Below are 20,223 nucleotides of genomic sequence, written 5' to 3'. Positions count from 1 at the left end.
AAAATCTAGGTTTTAGCTCAGTGAGACCCATTCTGAAATGGGTCTCACTGACCTCTAAACCTGTACAGAATTACATTGTCTTTTTTTAAAAAAAGATTTATTTATTTTAGAGAGAGAGTGTGTGGGGGTGGGTGGGCAGAGGGAGAGGGAGAGAGGATCTCAAGCAGGCTGTGTGTGGAGCCTGACATGGGGCTCCATCCCAGGACCCTGACATGGTGACCTGAGCCCCCCAAGCACCCCCAATATTATGTGGTCTTAAGCCACTGAGTTTGTGGCAATCTGTTACAGCAGTAATAGGAAACCAATATGAACGGTCCTCAATTTTTTTTGCATATATAACCTTAAAACAATTTTGAAAAACTATACATCCCCAATTTTTTAGTCACCAGTTTAAATAGTTGCAAAAGCAGCGATTTCTAATTTATTACATATTATAATTATCTTTCCAATATGTTTCCACCAAAACCATGGAGATGCAGGCTTCACTTACTCCGTTTATGAAAAACACTCTCCAAATGACCTCATTGGCAAAGCCTACCCTCATAATCAAACCAGTCAGCTAAAAGAGATTACTGCCTATCAGAAACAGTCTGACTTCATTTTTTTCAGTTTAAATCAAAGTGTTGGGTGCCTGGCTGGCTCAGTTGTTAAGCATCTGCCTTCAGCTCAGGTCATGATCCCAGGGTCCTGGGATCAAGTCCCGCGTCAGGCTTCCTGCTCAGCGGGGAGCCTGCTTCTCCCTCTCCCACTCCCCCTGCTTGTGTTCCCGCTCTCACTCTGTCAAATAAATAAATAAAATCTTAAAAAAAAAAAAATCAAAGTGTTGGCATTTTCTCAGGAGAACCATCTCATTTCGTTCCCGCTTCCAATTATTCAAGGACTTACCAAGCGTCCACTCTCCCAGGTGTTTGGGGTACAGCAGTGATGAGCCCTGAAGAATTCCTGCCCTCATAGAGTGACTTCTGCCTCCTAAGACAGCTGAGAGGGCACATTGAGAAGTTTCAATGAGATAAAGCATCACATTTTCTTTTTTTTTTTAAAGCTGCTTTATTGAAACACACCTCACGTACAGAAAAGTGTACAGATCATTTGATGAATTTTCACGCCCTGAACACATCCACATAACCAGCACTGAGATGAACATGGTATTTTCAGCTCCCAAAAGGCCCCCTTCTGCATCCTTCCATCACTATTTCTTACCGAACCCATTTTTCTCAGTCTAATGGGGACTCTCTCCTGTAGGAACTCTGCTTTTCGGAATTTTCTGCTCATTCAGCACCCATCTCAGGCAATACTCCACAGTGTGGAAAGGCAAGTCTGATCTCAAGCCCCTCCCAGATAAAAACTGTACAGATGGATGCTGAGAATTTGGAAATTGATTTTTTAAAAAATAATGGTTCTCAAAGTGTGGTTCCTGGACCAGCAGCATCAGTATCACCTGGGAACTCATTAGAAATGCAAATTCTTGAATCACATCCCAGACTTACGGAACAGGAAACTCTCCGAGTGGGGCCCTGCAAACTTAAAATAAGCCCTCCAGGGGATTCTGTTACACGCTCAAGTTTGAGAGCTATTGGGTTAAGATAATGATTGCACGGTAGTTCTTAAAAGCGTGTCCCCCAGACAAGCAGAATCAGCATCACCTGGGAATTTAGGAAGGCAAAATATCAGGTCCCATCCCCCAGAGAAACTGTTTTACACCTCATTCAGGGGATGCGATGAAAGCTTGAATTTGAGAAGCAATGCCTAGAGCTATACTTTTTTTTTTATTATGTTATGTTAGTCACCCTATGCCTAGAGCTGTACTTCCTTGACCACTGGGAGAGCCTCATGCACTCCAGGGGTTCCTGTACCCCTAGCTGTAAAGCCTGCTTCATAGGGTATGAGAACAATTAGTTGGATTTCTAGTCACTAATACAGTGCCTAGCTCGTATTGGTGCTCAGTGAGTGTTTGTTGAATGAGTTAACCTAATACTCAACAACAAGCCTGTGAAACAGGAAGTCAAGCAGACACAGGATTCGAACCCCCAGTCAGACTGGCCTTAAGCGTACGCAGACTTGACGGAACTGTACTTCCACTGCGCAAGGCGGCGCCTCCACTCCCATTCCCCCTCCGCCCGGGAGGTGGCGCTCTAGGGCGCCCGCGGAGGCCAGGCTGGTAGGCGGGACTTCCTGCCTTCGAGGGAGCACCTCCGGCCCGGCCCGGAAGCCCGTTAATTTCCCCGGTGCTGCCGTTCCATCCCGGCCGCTGGAGTCGGGGTGTAGTTGGCCGGCTCCCTCGTGGCTCGTGGGTCGGCCGAGCGTCCCGCGCAGGTCCAAGTCCTCGACGAGCACAGCGGGGCCTGGGCCACGTAAGCGCGCGCGCCGGCGGGACGGCGGGGGCGCGGGGTCCCCCGGCCGGGAGCGGAGCTCGGGCTTGGCCTTTGCGCGGGTCCGCGGGCGCCACGCTCTGTGACTTTGGGACACATCGCCCGACAGCTGCACGGTGGGTCGTCAGCTCCTACCTCACGGAGCGGGAGGACCCCACAAATGCAAAGCGTGGCGGCAGCTGTCCGGCACACAGAGAGGTTCCCGCGGGGTCTCTGCGGTGGTCGGGGGCTCCACCCGCGCCCTCTGCCTGCCTGGTTTTGTTTGAGGCTCATTCGCTTCTGGGTTTGTTCTTTCAATTTATATGTACTAATTGTTGCAGTGGAGCAAATACCGAGGCATTGGGAAGAAATGAAGTCCCTCTCCCATGGGGACTGTTAGAGCAGTTTGGAATCAGATAGTTTCATCTTTAAATATCTAGTCACACACTGCAGTGCGTGCTCTGGGGGAAGGGTGCAGGTGTTGGGAGGAGAGAACCTGCGGGAGGCCTGCGGTCTGAAAATCTGAAGGATGAGTAGGATTTTGTAGTTGGATGGGAAGGGTGCTGGCGTTCCTTCTAAGCGGAGAGATGGTTTGCAGTGAAAAGTATGGTGAGGGAATCCCAAAGGAGGTCAGTGTGATTGGAGCTCAGGCGCGAGAGAGGAGCTAGAGGTGAGCTGGAGCCGCTTGTTTGGAGACCTGCGCATGCTGGTTTATCAGGGATGCGACCGCCCCTGGGAGGCGTGGGTGCTCATAACTGCAGCCAGGACCCTGCGTCCTGTAGTAGCCAGTGTTTCGCACAAGGATTCACTGAGCACTTCTTGATTCGTGCCACTGCCCTCTCCTGTTATGGGAAAGAGAGTGAGGGCTTCAGCCGGACTCCAGGAGCTCAGGAATGAATCAGATACAGTCCCTGCCTTAGGAGAGCTCCCAGTCTCAGGAAAGAGATAAGGCTATACACGGAGACCGCAATTAGAGCGAGGCTGGTGTGCCGTAAGATAAACCTGTTCGTTCATTGAGAAGCATTACTGGCTTTTACTGCATGACGGGTATTTTGCGCGCTGCTGAGAGTACGTGGATGTGTGCAGGTTACCGAAGAAATCAACCAAATGCAGTGGCAGTTCCAAAGGAAAAGATTTTTGTTTACCAAGGCTAATGCTGGTGTTTGCTTGTGGATGCCTGGGAGTGGACTGGTGCAGAACTTGAGACTTTGAATTGGATGGGAGATCAAGCTGTTGGCCTTGGGGGTTTGCTGTTCCCCGAGCTTTAGTTTCCTGAACTCCAGAATAGGGAAAACAGACAAATAAAAGAGCTAGCCCAGCACTTGCAGCTGCTGCTGTTCAGAAAGTGAACCCTGCTGTTATTTTTGTGGTTAATAAAAGAAGGGGGATGGTGTGGCTGCTTATTTTTCTAGCGCAGTTTGAATTTGGCAAAACCCTTTGACGTAAATTTACTGTTATTCAACACAGAGTCAGTTGCATTTTCCACAAGGTACTATGCTTGAAAGTGGGAAGGCAGACGAATAAGACTCTGTGCTGGCTTTGGGGCAACTGGAGTTGGTCTTGGGAGTGTAGCCTGGGGTGTAAGGTGCATAGTCTACCAACGAGTGATTGGAATACAGGAGAGCTATAGTAGAAGCTGCCCCCTCACCACCTGTCTGACTTCATCCCCCTCCCATTCTCCTCCTCGTTCACCCTGTGGCCTCCCAGCTGTTTCTCACACTTTCCTGCCCCAGGACTTTTGCACTTGCTGTTCACTCTGCCGGGACCCCTCGTCCCAGTTGTTGGCATGGTTCTGTTCCTCATTAGGTTCAGGCTGTGCCAAATGCCCCCTTCTGAGCGAGGCTTTCCCTGGCTTCCGCTGCCCATCACCATTGCCATCCCCTGCCTCATGCTTGGTTGGTTGGTTGGTTTTAATATTAGCACTTATTAATATCTGGCAGTAAGCTGCATATTTATTTCTTCTTTATTATCTACCTTCTGAAATAAAATATGAAATATAGTCCTGTTAGGGCAGTTTTTACTCTCCCAGGAACTCTGGAAGGCATGCTCAGATTCAAGTTTCTGAGAAGACGTGATGTGTGGTTCTTGTTTTCCAGGATGGACTTCCCCAGCTCCCTCCAACCCACGCTGTTCATGACTGGCCCCCTTGGTCTGAGTAATGTTCCTGACATGTCCTTCATGTGTAGCTGGAGAGACGCCCTGACCCTGCCGGAGTCACTGCCCGAGAACTTTAAGGTGAGCGTGGCGGGGAGAGCCCTGGCTGTGGCCCCTTTCTGGCCCCCCCTTCCCAGCACTCACACCAGGTGTCGGGCTCAGGTGGGGTGGCACTGGCACTAATCTGCCAAGACACAGGTGAGCCAGAATCTTCATTTGGGGTTGCCGGGGACCCGCTCTCCACAGAGGGTTTCCTGAGCACGGGCTGCCGCCCCTCCCTCCATCTTCCTCTCCTGCCTTTGCTCAGTCGATGCTCACCGATGAGCCCCTGCCACGCGCAGGGGGGCCTCATTAGGCCCTGGGAATCCAGCGTGAGTAAGTCAGAGGCATCCCCTGCCCTGTGGAACTTAGGGTTAGGGCCAGTGGGACCAAGCGACCAAAGGATAGAATCATCACCCTGTGTGATAAGAGCTCAGCCTGAAACCCAGAGGATGCTCACATAGCACGGTGGGGAGGAAGCCGGGGGAGGAGAGCCCTCCCAGGACAGGAAGGACAAGGGCCTTTTCCTGGACGCCTAAGCCATCTGGCTCCCACTTGGAGACAGGCTGCTTAAGGATGATGCCAGGCGGATTGGGGGGGGGTGTCCCTGACAAGGAAGGGCTTAATGTCCATTCGGTCCCCTCTGGGAGCCCAACTTGCTGGTGCTTGTACCCCTGAGTGTTGGAGCTGCGTGGTCTTGGGCTGGCCCAGCCCTGGGGAGTGGAGTGGCCTGTGGGCTCCCCGAGTCAGTAACCACGAGTTCTCCTGAGTGGAAGTGAGAATCAGGCGGCACTTGGGTCAGCCGGTAATGGCACAGGGCTGGGTGGGGAGTGCCGCAGCTCGGAGGCATGGACTGGCCCAGGCTCCCAGCCCTTCTCTTAACCAGCTGTTGCCCGGGACGAGCCTCCCCGTGCCTCCACTGCTTCACGCCAGTGACTGTTGTACCAATGAGTTAGTAAGATACGTGTTTACAAATTAAAAAGAAACGAAGAGGCACCTGGCTGGCTCAGTCGGTAGAGGATGCAACTCTTGATCTCAGGGTCGTGAGTTCAAGCCCCATGCTGGGCGTGAAGCCTACTTAAAACAAAACTTAAAAAACAAATAAAAAATTAAAAGACACGTGCCAGCACCCGCACCTCGCCTGGGACCGTGCTCACTGTGTTCCTTTCGGGCTTGTGTTTCCTCAGAATGAGGCGCCACACTTGGCCACGGGCCTACTCTGGGAGCCAGAGACCCCTGGACCCCTTCCTTTGCTGCCTCCTGGTCCCGGTAAGGGTCTTGGGCCCTGGGGCTCCCTTCCAAGCCATTCCCCCTGTCACTTCTGTCCCCCACCTCCCACCCAAAGGCCTTCCCTCTGTGACCTCCAGTCATCTGGGGTACCTGGTCCCACTTCTGGGCCGTCTCCGGTTCCCGAACAAACCCCTTCTCCAGCTTCACTCTTCCCTCAGATCCCTGGGACCCTGGGGTGACTGCCCAGGACCTGCTTTTCCGGGGAGCTTTCCCGTTCCGAAGGAAGCCCCAAGCCGTGCTAGACGTTACCGAACAGGTGAGTAGCCCCACGGTGGGCAGTGCTGAGTGGTGGGGGCTGTGCGCGGTGACCCAGCCTCCTCTCCCGCAGCTCAGCCGCTTCCTGTGGGACCATGGGGACATAGCCTTTGCCCCCCTGGGGAAGCTGATGCTGGAGAATTTCAAACTGGAGGGAGCACGGGTGAGTAACCCCTGTCCAGCCAGGAAAGGGGGCTCTGCACTTGTCGGGGTAACCTCGGGTGTGCGAGCTTGACAAGGCCTTTCCACACAGAGCCGTTCTAAGAAGAAGACAGTGGTCAGTGTGAAGAGTCTACTCCAGGACCTCGGTGGACACCAGCCCTGGGGGCAAGTGGCTAGTGAGAAAGGACGGGCTGGGAAGGCCCAGCTGGGGTGGTGTGGAAGCAGCCAGGGCACCGATCCAGGGTCCCCTCAGAGTTGTCTCCTCTGCCCCATGTGGTCAGGGGCCACAGTTCCTCACAGCAAACTCCAGCTCTAAGTGGAAGGGGGAATTAGATTTATGGGCTGCAGGCATGGTTGCATCTAAGTGTTCAAATAACGTTACTAGGGCTCTATCTCTTTATTTTCCTCTTCACTTGGCTTTGTTTGGCTTAATTCCTCGACACACTGTTCCTAAGCGGCAGTGAGATGGCTTATGATCTCAGGGAAGAAGCTAGTGTTTTCCCTGAGGCACCAGCAAAAGCCCTGGGAAGGGTGTGGTTGGTGTGGCCTTTGTGTCTGGCTCCTCCATGAGCCGATCACTGTGGCCAGAGGCGACCTATGACCACCCTTGCAGCAGGGACTAGGGCGGAATCATTTCCCAAAGGAAGAAATTCTAGGTTGATAAAAAAAATGCATCTGCTGGCCTGGCCTCTCTTGGGATGGGACCTAGTCCTCCCCTCGGTCACCGTCACCGCCTGATCCTCCTGCCATTCCCTCGTCCCCAGCTGCCCCTGGGCTTTCCTCAGCTACCGACAGCGCCGGTTCTCCATCATCGGGGGCCCTGTCCTGGGCAAGTCGGTGGCCAGCCTCCTGGGGGCGCTGCTGCACGAGGAGCTGGCCATGCGGTGGGAGCAACTGCTCCTGGACGATGCATTCACCGGGGGCGCTTTGGCCTGGGTGCCCGGGAGGACACCGCAGGTGGGACAGTTGGTCTACCCCGCAGGAGGTGCTCTAGACACGCTCTGTATCCTTTCGCAGGGGGCAGGAGGGGGTGGAGGAGGCTCCCTCTGGTGGAGGAGGTGCTCTCGGCGTGGTCCCGGAGAATGGCAGGATGTTGGGGGACTTGCAGTGACTGGAGCTCATACACTTGTCCTTAGCCAGAGGCCTAGGTTTCCAAGAGGTCCGTCTGCCCCCGGGCGGTGACCCTCAGGCTCTCGGGGACCCTGGCCACATCCAGCTCCGAGGACCTGTCCGGCAGGTGGTGACCCGCACTGTGCAAGGGGAATGTGAGTCCCCTGGACACCTCCCTCCCCCTCTGCCTCCCTCCCTCCCTCAATGACTTGCTACCTAACTCCGACCCTCTCCATCCCACAGCCCTGCTGGCTGTCCGCTCTGACTACCACTGTGCCCTGTGGAAGGTCAGCAAGCAGGGGCGAGCCGCCCCTCTCCAGGTGCTGCAGGTCGGGAAGGGGGCCACGGGGATCAGCCTCAGGTGAGGGGCTCAGTCGGGCTGGTGTGCACGGAGCTGGGCTTGGGAAAAGGCGGGGGGGTCCGCTGACCTTGCCTGTGCCCTGCAGCCCTCACCTGCCTGGGGAGCTGGCTGTCTGCAGCCGTTCTGGAGCCGTCTGTCTGTGGACCCCCCAGGATGGGTAATGCCCCTTTCCTGTGAAAATCCTCCACTGCTATAAACAGCTCCCCCCAAAACCACAGCCTGTGCTCCCCGTGCAACATGTCCGGACCCCGCCCCCCCACATCAGCCCAACACGGCTGGCCTATCTCCCCAAGGCTGCAGCAAGTCTACAAGGACCCTGAGACCCTTGTGTTCTGTGACCCCTCTCCCTGGCGTTGGGCAGACTTCACCGCTCATCCCCGGGTGCTGACGGTGGGGGACCGCACTGGAGTGAAAATTATCGACACTCAGGTGAGCGGAGGGGACCGTCCTAGGCATAGCAGTGGGACAGAACAGATTCACGGGGGAGGGCTGGGGCCGGGGATCTTCCCCAGAGGGCGGGGAGGGCTGCAGGGCCATGAGCCTGGCCCGCCTGGTGGGGGGACTGGCGGGGGTCTTGCCACAGCCCCGGGCTGTGGGAGGGCTGACCTGGCACTCTCACCCAGGGCCCACCCGGCTGTGGTCTGCTGCTCTTCCGTGGGGGGGCAGAAGCGTCATGTCGGAGAGGGGAACGTGTCCTGTTGACCCAGTACTTGGGCGAGTGCGGCCCCGAGCCTCAGCTTCCCACCCTCCATCTCATCTGTACGCAGGTGAGCAGCGCCCTCCCCTCCTCTCCCCTGCGCGCTGTCAGAGGGGACAACTCAGGCAAAACGGGGATTGGGAGACTCTGATGAGTCTGCGGTCGGACGGTTGGACTGCGCTACCTGCGCTACCAGGCGGGTGGCTGAGGCCTCATGGGGAGGTGCCACCGAGCGGAGCTTTAAGGAGGGCCCATGGGGAAGGAGGAGAGGCACGGGGTGTCGGGGAGCGGTCTGTGCGCAGTGGGGCAGTGTCCCTGGGCGCTGAGGAAAAGGGGAAGCAGTCTGAGGGTCTGTTCCCCACCCACCCCCCAGGACCCCGGGGTGTTAGCAGGTGTGTCTTGAACACAGGTTCCAGGGTTGGACGGGTTCGGGGAAGGCCTGGGGCAGGCCAGGGGGGTTTCTATGTCACAAGACTGCTCTGTACCTTTCCTGAGAGTCACTCCCATGTGGCGCTCCAGGTGATACACCCAGGAAGTGATGCCCTCCGTGGGGTGCTACGTAGTGGGGCCGGGGGTGGGAGGCGTCGGGGCGGTCATGGTGCCGGGACAGCTCTGGGGCTTGAACTCCTCTTGAGAGCCACACACAGAGCAACTTGTCCCGTCAGACACCTTCCTCCCGCCTCACGGCTCAGTCACGGCCCCCTTCGGTCATGCCCCCCCCCCCCACGCCCGCGCACCCACCCTCATCGTGGCCCGCCTCGGTTGCTGCAGCCCCCCGTTTGTTCTCCTCTCGGTCACAGCCTCCCCTTACAACCCCCCATTCACCCCCCATTGTAGCATCCTTCAGTGTGGCCTCGTCCCCGCCACACGTCTCCCCCTTCACGGCCCTCCCCCTGCCCTGTCTCGTCCCCCCTCCCTGCCCTCCCCCCCCCCAGGTTCTTCCTCAGTCACCGCCCCGCGTCTTGCTTCTTGTCGTCTTGTTTCCTGTCACCCCCAGTTCTCACTCTACCTGGTGGACGAGCGCCTCCCCTTGGTGCCCATGCTGAAGTGGGAGCACAACCTCCCCTCGGCTCCCCTGTGGGCCCGGCTGCTGCCCCCGCCCTGCCCTGGCTGCCCCCGGCCACTGCTCCTGGGGGGCCAGGGCGGGCACCTGCAGCTGCTGCACCTCGCAGGTACGAGTCGGGCAAGGGCGGGAGGCGAGCAGGAAGACGGGCAGGGCCTCAGCTGTCTGTCCTTCCTCCAGGAGACGGGGCCTCTGCACCCCGGCTGGCGGGGCCCCCCCAGTCTCTCCCTTCCAGCAGCGACTCCCTCTCCGCGTTCCCCCTGCTGGAGCCCAAGAGTCAGTGGCGTCTGCAGGAGCGTCTGAAAGCACCAACCATAGGTGCGCTGGGGCCAGGGGAAGGAGTCGGGGGGGCGGGCACCCTACTGGGCCTTGGCATCACTGTCACTCCCCTCTCCAGGGCTGGCTGCCACCATCGCATCATCAGCTTCCGAGCCAGTCCTGTCGCTCTTCCAGCTCTCGGCGGCCGGGGATGTCTTCCACCAGCACCTCCACCTCCAGGCAGACCCCGGGCCCCACTCCCGGGCCCCCACAGCTTCCTGGACTCCCCAGGCCACTGCCTGCTGCAGTCGGTGGCTGAAGGCCCTGCTGGACGTGCCCCCGACCCCGCCTGTGTGGGCAGCACCCACATTTTCCCACCGCCGTCTGCTAGGGTGCATGGAACAGAGGAAGGTGGAGCAGAAGGGGCCGGAGGGTCTCCGAGCGGCCATGGCTGCAGGGCGGCTGCTGCGGCAGCAGGACGTGGGCTCGCCCCCGTCTGCGGGGCCGCCCCCTGCCCCCGAGCCAGGCCCCGAGGATGAGCTCAGTGCCCGTTTGGAGGCAGCCTGGGAAGGCCGCATGGCCGCCTGGTGGGAGAGGCAGCAGGGCAGGAGCTCGGGGCCCGGCAGACAGCCCAAGCGGCGCAAGCGCCGGACTCAGCTGTCCAGCACTTTCTCCTCACTCAGCGGCCGCCTGGACCTCTCAGACGCCACCAGCCCCCCTCACAGCCCAGACCGGGCGTCCCCCGAGGCCAGGCCTCGGCCACCAGTGACCCCGCCCTCCCAGGAGTCAACTCAGGAGCTGTGGGCTCGGGGGGTCCCCTCGGAGCGGCAGCAGACTCTCCGCGACTACATGGCCAGGCTGCCGCTCCGAGGGGATGCCCCACGAGGTGTCAGCTCACCCCTCTCCGGGACCTCCAGTGTCCGGGCCACGCGCTCCAGGCCCCAGACCCTGCAGGATGGCACGGCCGAGCTGCCGCCACGGAGGAACACCCGGAGAGGTGCCGCTGTGTCCTCCTCCCAGACCTCCAGCGTCTGGGCCACGCCCTCCAGGCAGCAAGCGCTGCGGAAGAAGCCCCGCATGGGCTTCTGAGGGCCCCCGGGAAGCTGCTCCCCCAGCCCCGGGGAGCCCTTCATCCTGGACCTGCTGCGCCTTCCGTGGTTGGAAGCTGGGAAGTGAAAAGAGCACAGTCTCCAGGGCGCAGGCCTTTCTGCTTCCGGAGTAGCGGGGACAGCAATACTTGTTTCTCCTACTTGTGCTTTTGCTAGAAGACCATTCCAGAAGGCAGGCATGTTGAGAAGGCCCCAGTGGGCCTGTCCTGAAGGTCCGTGTCCTGGGGATTTCCTCCAGGGGGCGGGGGGCTGTGCTGCACAGGAGCTGGGCCTGCCACGTCCCCCCCACCCCACCCCCCCGGACGCCGGGGTGACGTAAGGGCACCAGCTCCTCGCGCTCGCGGGCAGTCCGCAGCTGCTGGTGCTGCTTAGTTTGTGTTTGTTAAGCAGTTTCTACCGTGATGCAGTGTTTTGTAGAGGGAGACACTTTGGCCCCACGTTTAGGGAGTGAATAAACGTGGCAGCTGAACGGGGCTTGAAGTGATCGGTTTCGCAGGCCACAGCGCCACCTCCTGCCGCTTGTGATGTGTGATGCCTGAACTCACTTCCCCTGAGCGTGTGGCTCCGTGGAAGATTGTGCTCCCCTCTGGGGAAAACAGCCCCCCAGAATGTCACAGAATACCAGGATTTGATGTAGCTTTCTCATCACACGTGAAGAGTGGTACCTGGTGAGAGGAATCACACAGGACTCGCGGGGATATGAAATAATCCAGGAACACACTGACTCACTGTGCTAAGTGTCTGTAATGCTCAGTTACACGGCCGAGGGCACAGAGAGCAGGAGCCCGGCTGGCGTGCACTTGGAGAGGCACCAGCGGACGGGGAGCGGAGCGGCAGGTGCATGTGGCAGCCGAGGCGCCCAGCGCGCTCAGAACTGCGACTCTTTGGAAGGAAGGGGAGCCCAGCCAGGGGGGTGACCTGTACCCACAGGGGGGCCCTAGCTGCCGGCTCGCTGTTGCCGTTAGCCTAGGGGCAGAAGGGCCACCCTGGGGTTCAGTCCAAGCCAAATTCGATGTCCTCCCTGTCTTCTCCCGCCTCGGGTTCGGCAAGCTCCGTCTCAGACCGCGCCTGGTTCTCGTCGGTGACCTCACCTAAGCAGGAGAGAAGGTAGCTGTGTTCTCGGGACCTGTGGTCAGCCCCTCACTTCTCCCTGCGTGCAGGCCTCGAGTCAGGTGTGCAAGCCGGTGTTGAGAAAGAAGCCTGGCTACTGGCTAGTGTCGCCTAGGAACCGCCTGGGCTCAGGAGAAGCCCGGCGACTGAACTCATCACCACACCGCACCCCGTTTGCTCATTAGCTGTGAACGCTGCCCTGCTTCCCCCACACGTGCCTCTCGCTGGCCATGTGCGTGGGCCTCCAGCACCGGGCCAGGCCGACCGGTTGGCTCGTGACTTGGCGCACCCAGCCCCGCACTCTGGCCACCCCCTGCCCAGTGAGCCTCCCGTCCCTGCCAGCACCACCCCGCTCAGCGTTCACCCCATCCTCCACCCTCAGGCCAGCAGTCACCCTCATTTTGTCCCACACTCCCTGTCGTGGTGTCACCAGAGCCCGCCCTTAGAAGCCTGGGTCTGGAGAGGCCGAGGATCAGGTGGTGTGGACGGGGGTGAAAACAGGTTTGCAAGCCCCGCCGAGACCCACGTGGCCATCGGGAGCCCTGGTGAGGCCAACCCACCCGACCAGAAGCGAGTCGGCTCTGCAGCTTCTCGGCCCAGGCCAGCAAGCGGCCATGAGCAGGGACACGATCTACAGCGGTCTCTCTGGTCTGTTGTGAGTGGCCTCCAACCCGTCGGCTGGCCCCCCTGGGCTTGGATAGCAGCAGTTCCTCCCCTGCCCCCAATCTAAGCCTGGGCCCCTGTGGCCTCAAAAGTAGGGTGGTGTTACCTGGGAGGGAAGTTGGAAGTAGGTCACTGTCCCCGTCCTCACTGGAAGGGGGTGGTGTGCCATTCTGTTGGCAGGTTGGGGGCACCGGTGGCCGGCCTGAAGCTTCCTCGCCGGGGAGCTCCTGGATCAGCGGGCGTGGGGACTTGGTGTCTCCCCCTGGCGTTTCCGAGTCCCTCTCAGCTGCCGCTTTACATATGTCGGTGAAGGGTGTCTCAGCCTTCCTCGCCGGGTCCCTGGGGATTGTGAATATGTTTGAAAGGGCATCTGGAGTGTCTTCCGGCACTGGGAGTGAGGAGTAGTCCAGTTCAGGGTCACTGTCATCACTCAAGCTCGAGATGGTTATTATCTTTGGAAAGTGCATCTGTTAAGAGAAAAAAGATGTGTGAACGTTTCTGCTTTCACGATAGTCACTATAGAATGCCCAGTGCGGACGCTGCCTTTTTATTGATCCTAAGATACTCTGCTGTCACATACAAGAAGGGTCTGAGGGAGCCCCACACTCTGCCCTTGGGACGTGAGACCTCAGGACCGATGCCCCTCGGCCAAATTCCCGAGCCCCCGAAGGGGTGGCGAGCTCTCCAGCACGGCTCCTCTCCGGCCCTCCGTCGGGGGTCCAGCCACACTCCCCTCGCCCACTCTGCACCTGCCACCCCAGCACCCTCCTGGGCTTCCGGGTCGGCTCCACTCGGAGCCTCGGCCTCCGGCTGGCATGTGCCCCACAGGACGTAGCCCCCTTGGAGAGGAGTCCTCCATGGGAACTGTGGGCTCGTGCATGCTTCCTTCCTTGGCGATGAGCTCCTGCCCAGAGACGGTGTCTTACGCTGTCCTCGCAGTGCGCCCATCTGTGCAGGAGTACCCCCATGCTGCCTCATACGCTCTCCTTCCCCTTCCCCGTCTGTGTGTCGCTACGGGACAGGCATTCTGAAAATGAACACCTCCCATGTCAGAAGGACAGAAAATTGTTCCCAGGTACTCGTATGTGATGAGCCGTTGTTAAAAATCAGGGCCAGATGTGTGTTCAGGAAGACCCAAGGGCTTAACCGTAAGACCTGACGCGAGTGAGCAGCTGCACTTGCTTTGGAGAGGGGAGACCCGGGGGTTGCAGGCCAGGAGCGCCTGATGTGCATAAAGGAGCCGTGCTTTGTGAGTAACAGGACCGGAGTGACAGTGACATAGGGCTGACTGGGGACGCGGGGCTGATGACCTGGTCCTGGCCTTCCGGAGGCTCGCCTGTGTCAGCGTCTTCCAAGTCAGGCAGGTCCTGGAAGAACAAACAAGCTCCTGTCACCCGGCGGCAGGCGCAGGGTCGTGCGAGCCGGGGTCATGTGCAAGCCGAGTGTGCAGGAGGAACGAGGAAGGCCCTGAAGCCCTCAGGCAGGCCGTGCACACTTGCAGCGCACACGCAGCGCCAGCCCGGGTACCTGGAGCTCAGCGATGACAGAGGTCGGCAGGAATGCCTTTGTCATCAAAGACCCAGCCAGTGCATGGGGGGGGGCCAGGGGGAGGCAGACAACGGGGCCCAAGCCAGAGGCGCGGCCTAGGACTCTGTGGTGTAATGTGAGTGTGGTTCGGGCCTCCCCACGACCGGGGCGGGGGCGGCACGGGGGGCTCTCCTGTCGTGGGTTTGTATCTTCACAGCCACCAGGCCAGCACGCGAGGCAGGCAGCGCAGCGTGCAGTTAGATGGAGGGGCTCGAGCCATGCTGCCTTGCTTGGCATTCCTGCCCCTCCAGGCTTGGCTGTGGAGCCTCGGGCAAGTTGCTTCGCCTGTCTCTTTCTCAGTCTCCTCGTCTGTGAAATGGGGATGGCGATGGTACCTACCACCTCAGACTCACTGGAAGGTTCAGTCAATCAAACATGATCTGCCTAGAACAGTGCCAGGCAGAATAAGAACCGTAAGTTCTGGTCGTCCCGGACATAGCTGGTTCTCTCTCCCCAGTGTTTCTTACCACACATGGGCTCCGAGAGCTAGAAGCCCGCTCTGAACACTGACTGCCCAGCGCGAGTCTTACTGAGCCACGTGAAACTGCGCAGCTTACCAGGGAAGTGGGCGGCGGCAGGCAAAACCGTGGGCTGTCCTTCCCGGGGCCCTGAGGGAGCCCCAGCTGCCCACTGGCCATGAGGCTGGGTGGGTGACAGATGCCTCCCCGCTCCTTGCCCCCCCACAAGCACGCTTCCTGGGGGTGGCGAGGAAATGTGTGAACTCCCATGGTATCTGCTCCTGCGACAGTTCCCAAATGGGAAGGGCTGGGAGGAGCGGAGGAAGCCCAAGCGGCAAGAGGCCAGACGGCTGGCTGTGGAGGGGTGGAGGCCCCGCTGATAGATGTCCCGTTCTCAACGGTCCTGCAGAAGGCTCTCTGGACAGAGTTGCTTTGCCATGTGACTTCGGGGAAAACAAATCCGGTTTTGCAGAGGGAGCTGGAGGGGGACACCTGGGCCAGCATCGCTCAGTCTCAAAGGTGCATGTGTATGAGCACCCGGGGGGATCATGTTACGGGGCCGCTCTGGCCCGAGGTCTCGGGGATGCCAAGTCTGTTGGCCACGGAGCACGCTTTGGTTAGTGCGGATTTGGAGGGTTTCCGTGTGATCTGATACCAACTGTGAAGCAGACCCCTCTCCGCAGACACAGCTATTTACGTACGTCGATGAAGAGCTTCTTCTCCACCTCCAGTTTGATAGTCTCCAAATCCTCGTCGGCGCCCAGTTCTGCTGTGCCTGCTGCACCCCCGGCGGCCACAGTCTGGGGGGCCGGTTCTAAGAACAACAACACAGAGTTATTCACCTGGGGGCGAGTCTTATGAGCAGCGGTCAGGCTGACAAGCCCAAGAGCGGAGGGAGGCCAGCCCCTGGGACAGAAGCCACGAGAATCCCCCCGTTAGGACAGGGTTCCGTCTTAGAAGAAAGGAGAGGGGGAGGAGAGAGCCGCCCTCTGGCTGGAACTTGGCCGTGACTCCGACAAGATGAAAGTACCAGCCAGGGAGCAGGTGCCAGGAAAAGGCCTGGCTTGTGGGCAAGGAAATAAAGGTCACCTGGGGAGGTGGAGGGGCAGGCAGGCTGGAGAGTCCAGGGTCGCGGCCCGGCCCAGGAGGGGCTGAGCCCACCACCCGCGGGGACCGCCTGTCCCTGGTGGTGGCGCGAGTGTCCGGGAGGCCCCGTAAATAACGAAGGGAGGGGCGCCTGGGTGGCTGAGTCAGTGAGGCGTCTGCCTTCGGCTCGGGTCATGATCCCGGGGTCCTGGGATCGAGCCCCAAGTAGGGCTCCCTGCTCCGCTGCCCATTTGTGCTCTCTCTTGCTATCGGTCTCTCCCTCTCAAATAAATAAAATGGTAACAAAAATAATGCAGGGTTACCTGCGTATGTGGAATTGGGATGGGTTCTTCTTCCTACTCCAGGCTCCCACTTTTTTTTTTTAAAGATTTTATTTATTTATCTGAGAGAGAGAGAATGAGAGATAGAGAGCACGAGAGGGAAGAGGGTCAGAGGGAGAAGCAGACTCCCCGCCGAGCAGGGAGCCCGACGCGGGACTCGATCCCGGGACTCCAGGATCACGACCTGAGCCGAAGGCAGTCGCCCAACCGACTGAGCCCCCCGGGCGCCCCAGGCTCCCACTTTTTGAGGTCCCTAGGACCCTATCCTTGGGTCGTGTTCCCTCCCTGCTCTTCAGTCTTGTGGCTTCTGTTATTAGAGATCCACGGCTCAACTTTCCTCGTCACACGTGGGTCCGGTGTGTCCAGTTTGGCGCCGAGACTCCCAGAGGGCCTCTGTGGTTGCTGCTGTGGATGAGCCCAGGCCGGTCCCTCCGGACCTTCCCTCGCTAGGCCCAGCGGTCACGGTCTCCACGTGGCCATCCCTGTGGCTTCTCTGATGAGTAATTACTACCCTGGTCTGCTTCCCCTCCGGTCAGCCCTTCCTCCTGCACCCCTTGTCCTGCTCATTGGCGCCGTGGTCTCCAACTTCCCAGCCACCAGAAGCTTGTCAAGGCAGCGGCTGGGTCCCTTTTTTCCCTAAGAACAATCTGCTTAGGCTTTGTTTTGGGAAAAGGTAAAGCAGGGAAGAGATGAACAATTATTGGGGGCATGGCTGACGTACATCATTCAATCCATGGCAGAGACTTTCCATTTCACAGAGGCTGAAACAGGCTCTCAGAGATTTGGGGGTTTGCCTGAGGTCACTCAGCTGATGGGAGGGGTTGGACATGGCTTTGACCTCAGGGTATCTGTCTAGAACCCGTACTGCCTGGCCTCTCCACAGGGTGTCCTAGTGAGGCATGTGTGTGGTTCTCAGACCATGTTGGAGACCACCAGACAGCAGCCAGAGGCCTCCTAGGGAGAGTGGAATGAGGCGGGAGAGGCTGTGATTTCCCCGATGGTGCACGCGCGCTCTCTGCCCTGAGATGCCGACTTCCGCACGGGGTTGAGGAGGTGACTCAGGCACTGAGTCCCAACTCGCTTCTCCGCGAGCTGGCACTGACTCCTGATTGCATGAGGAGGTCCCAGACTTTGCACAGAAAATGCAGAAGAGCTGCTCACGTCGGTTAGCTCCTCGTTCCCCCCCCATCCCCCACCTATGAGGAAAGGCAGTCCAATGTGGGAAAGGCAAATGGAAAGTAATTTTTTAAACAGAAGGTTTTTATGTGTAGATTCGTCTTTCTTGGGGCTGAGTCATTTGAATCAAAGTGGAAGAAGCTCAGTTCAGCTTCTCGGGCTGCCCGACACCCAGAGGGGTGAGCTCAGGAGGGGCAGAGAGCAGAGGCCCGGGCAGGCAGAACGAGGGTAAATGAGGGCAGTCTCTGCAGGCAGTGCTCTCTCCAGTCCCCTGTCCCCCGTCCCCTGTCCACCATGTGCTCACTCTCCACTTGGAGCAAGTTCCCTCACCCCTCTGAGCCTCTGTTTCCACTTCCATAAGATGGGGCCACACAAGACCAGCCTGGGAACCTCTGCTCATCACCGCGCACCATGCATGTCGGGTAAACAGAGCTGGCAGTGTCCTGCTCCAGACCACCAGCTCCTCTTCAAAGGCACCCTCCTTCCTTTCAGGGTGGCAAAGGCTGGGGTCCCTCTCTGGCCGCTCTGCTCCCACACCAGGTGCAGCTTCCAAGCAAAGGCTCCCGGGAGGGGCGGGCATGCAGGGGAGTGCAGGGTGCCACCCGCTCAGCAGCAGTTCCCTACCTTCGCAGGCAGCTGCGGGGGCGGCTGGCTTGAGGGCCTCCTCCAGGTGCAGCCCCCCTGGCGCCCGGCCTTCTCTCTCTCCGCCGACCTCCACCAGCAGCTCCTCCTTGGCCTCGAAGCTCTCCCTGACAAACAGCTCCATTTTCTGCTGCCTCTCCCCCTCCTCACAAGGCTTTTCCTTCACTGGCACATTGGCATCCACATTCTTGCTCTCCTCCGGCGCCGGCTCCTCCCCTGAACAGGAGAAATCCAAGGGTGAGCCAGGAAACGGTCTGGGAGGGCAGGGGGCTCAGGGCGTCTCTTGGGGACATGCAGCGAACTGCTGGGGGTGAGCTTGAGGATGCAGCGAAGGGGTCCGTCAAAGTGTGCGCTGAGCACTGAGGAAGCAGCGCTCAGTGTCCATGGTGGCGGGCGGGGGGGGGGCACTCAGCACATCCGTCTAGTGGCACAGGACATGCCTAAAGACCGTGCAGGGGGCTCTGAGGAGATGTACACAGAAGCATTGGAGCTTATGGGCCTCGACGTCTACCTTGACTTTGAAATGTCTTGGCAGAACAGGAGTGTGCATGCGTGTGTGTGTGTGTGTGTGTGTGTGTGTGTGTGTGAGAGAGAGAGAGAGAGAGAAAATGTTGAACACCATCCAATCTAAGCGGACACGATACAGCTGTTTGTTTCACTATTCTTTAAGCTTTTCTGAAACTTGGAAAAATACCAAAATAAGAAGCTTGGAACAGGAAAAATGCTATAGGAGAATGTCTACTTTATGGAAAATACATTATGCTAATTTAAAACAATAGGCAGAAAGCAATATAGTTATGTCATTGTTCTATAAAAATCCATAAATGTTACATGCATGGGGAAAAGCCAGGAAAAGCTGAGTTGTTCTTGCTGCAATTGTTATTACTGGTGCTTTCTTGTTTTCTATGTGTGGTTGCGTTCACATTTTGTAGTTAGGTGAGAAACACTAAATGTCACATTTAAAAACACACATGGAGATCCCAGCTCCTCTACTGGGTATAGAATGAGGACGGGGTTCTTACTTACTAAGGTGGTCTGAGGACTGTCCCTAGGATTCTGTGCCGAGCTTGGACCAATGCAGACCCAGGGTTCACTCTCTGCCTAGAAGCCTTTACCAAATGCCGGCCAGCGGCATCGGGTGTGGGCAGGTGACTCTGAGCTCTGGATTTGGGGTAGTAGATTGGGGAGGCAGCGGGGGGTCATTTACCCATAACCTGGGAGTAGACAGAGTCTTGAAACTGGGTGAGAGAGGGCAAGGCAGGGAGACAGGTTCTGAGATCCTGGAAGAGACCAGCTGGGCCGAGAGCATTTCCCAGGCCTCCCTGGTCCTGCCGAGCCAGGAATCGGGTGATCCGAACCTTTTGAGGGTTTGGCAGGTTCCATACAACTGCCCAGACTGTCAGCTCTAGTCGGAGCTAAGCAGAGGGAGCGCCGTCTATGCCACAGAGAAGGTGTGCTGCCACCATCCCAAGTTCACAGAACTGAACTGTCGAGGTGGGCCATTAAAAGAAATGAAGTACTGATCATGTGATCACCTGGAGGAACCCCAAAGCACCAGGCCAGGTGAGAGAAGCCAGACGCAAAAGGTCCCGTCAAGCGGAGAGCACCATGTATATGAAGCATCCAAAAACATGGGTGGTTGTTGGGGGCTGGGGGTGGACAGCATGGGGGGTCACTGCTCACCAGCACAGGGTTTTATTCTGGGGTGATGACAAAGTTTTGGAAGTAGACAGAGGTGCTGGTGGCTCCACGCAGTGATCGTACCACAGCAAAACGGTTAATTGTATGTTATGTGAATTTCATGTCACTTAAAAAAAAGGTCCAGGGCCTCCATGTTTTTCCACGGTGATTCTCCGGCACAGGGCTACAGCAGTCTGCTTGGCCCCCAGCATAGGCCACCTTGCCCCTACATGAGCCACCAAGCTCATGCCGCTAGCATCACTTCATGGCCCATGACCTCCTGTCACCTGCCATGGCAGGGCTGGTTTTCAAGGCCCTTCCTGATGTGATGTCGTCCAACCCAGTAACCTTATTTGATTTCCCAGTTTACAACTGAATTCCAAACACGGGCATCTGGTTCTCCTCTGCACCTCCCCAGGGAAACTGTGGGCTCCTCAGAGGAGCGGAACCCTGTGCTCTCCCTGTTGGCATGTGGGACAATGTCGGTGTGCTTGGTCCTCAGGCGAGGAAGTACGTGGACGTGTGTGTGCCAAAACCTGTTTCTTTACCCGCCCCCGCCCCCATAACATGGGCAGAGACAACTTTCTGTGTGCAGACAAACGGTGGATTTAAAGGAGCAGTAGTAGGAACAGAA

At 58.2% G+C, this 20,223-nt stretch overlaps 2 protein-coding genes across 4 annotated transcripts in view; one reads left to right on the top strand and one right to left on the bottom strand.

The window, feature by feature from the left end:
* The first annotated feature begins 2,209 nt into the window (after window positions 1–2,209).
* TAF1C (TATA-box binding protein associated factor, RNA polymerase I subunit C) lies at window positions 2,210–13,116 on the top strand. 3 transcript variants are annotated; one of them, XM_028095055.2, is made up of 15 exons: window positions 2,210–2,351; window positions 4,445–4,583; window positions 5,729–5,810; window positions 5,990–6,087; window positions 6,160–6,249; window positions 6,340–6,413; window positions 7,013–7,251; window positions 7,397–7,513; window positions 7,602–7,719; window positions 7,805–7,876; window positions 8,013–8,148; window positions 8,343–8,486; window positions 9,414–9,588; window positions 9,663–9,797; window positions 9,877–13,116. In XM_028095055.2, the coding sequence occupies exons 2-15, from the start codon at window positions 4,446–4,448 to the stop codon at window positions 10,824–10,826; spliced, it is 2,568 nt and encodes an 855-aa protein (XP_027950856.1). In that variant the 5' UTR covers window positions 2,210–2,351; window position 4,445; the 3' UTR covers window positions 10,827–13,116. The 3 variants fall into 3 exon arrangements, with proteins under 3 accessions (XP_027950856.1, XP_027950846.1, XP_087883633.1); XM_028095045.2 differs by having other exon boundaries at window positions 9,660–9,797; XM_088027507.1 differs by lacking the exons at window positions 2,210–2,351; window positions 4,445–4,583; window positions 5,729–5,810; ... (1 more) ...; window positions 6,160–6,249; window positions 6,340–6,413 and having other exon boundaries at window positions 6,561–7,205; window positions 7,385–7,513; window positions 9,660–9,797.
* The window catches only part of DNAAF1 (dynein axonemal assembly factor 1), a 21,082-nt gene continuing 12,430 nt past the window's right edge, over window positions 11,572–20,223 (bottom strand). The window contains exons 8-12 of the mRNA XM_028095069.2: window positions 17,892–18,125; window positions 15,366–15,478; window positions 13,930–13,986; window positions 12,726–13,086; window positions 11,572–11,937 (exon numbers count right to left, since the gene is read on the bottom strand). Of these exons, the coding sequence (XP_027950870.1) occupies window positions 11,840–11,937; window positions 12,726–13,086; window positions 13,930–13,986; window positions 15,366–15,478; window positions 17,892–18,125 (863 nt within the window). The 3' untranslated portion in view covers window positions 11,572–11,839. The remainder of the gene's footprint in view (window positions 11,938–12,725; window positions 13,087–13,929; window positions 13,987–15,365; window positions 15,479–17,891; window positions 18,126–20,223) is intronic.

This window comes from Eumetopias jubatus, unplaced genomic scaffold, assembly GCF_037043125.1.
Source record: "Eumetopias jubatus isolate StellerSeaLion01/CBP00866 unplaced genomic scaffold, mEumJub1_p1.0 scaffold_10, whole genome shotgun sequence".
Classification (NCBI taxonomy): Eukaryota; Metazoa; Chordata; class Mammalia; order Carnivora; family Otariidae; genus Eumetopias; species Eumetopias jubatus.
Note: the sequence above shows the minus strand (reverse complement) of the source record. Positions and strands in the feature narration are given on the sequence as shown.

What these genes read in the sequence shown, in the direction of transcription:
- TAF1C (XM_028095045.2), top strand. Translation starts at nt 4,446, where the DNA reads ATGGACTTCCCCAGCTCCCTCCAACCCACGCTGTTCATGACTGGCCCC. An exon ending in CCGCACTGTGCAAGGGGAAT is followed by an intron (nt 7,514 to 7,601) that starts GTGAGTCCCCTG and finishes TCCATCCCACAG; the next exon opens with CCCTGCTGGCTGTCCGCTCT. An exon ending in GCCACGGGGATCAGCCTCAG is followed by an intron (nt 7,720 to 7,804) that starts GTGAGGGGCTCA and finishes TGTGCCCTGCAG; the next exon opens with CCCTCACCTGCCTGGGGAGC.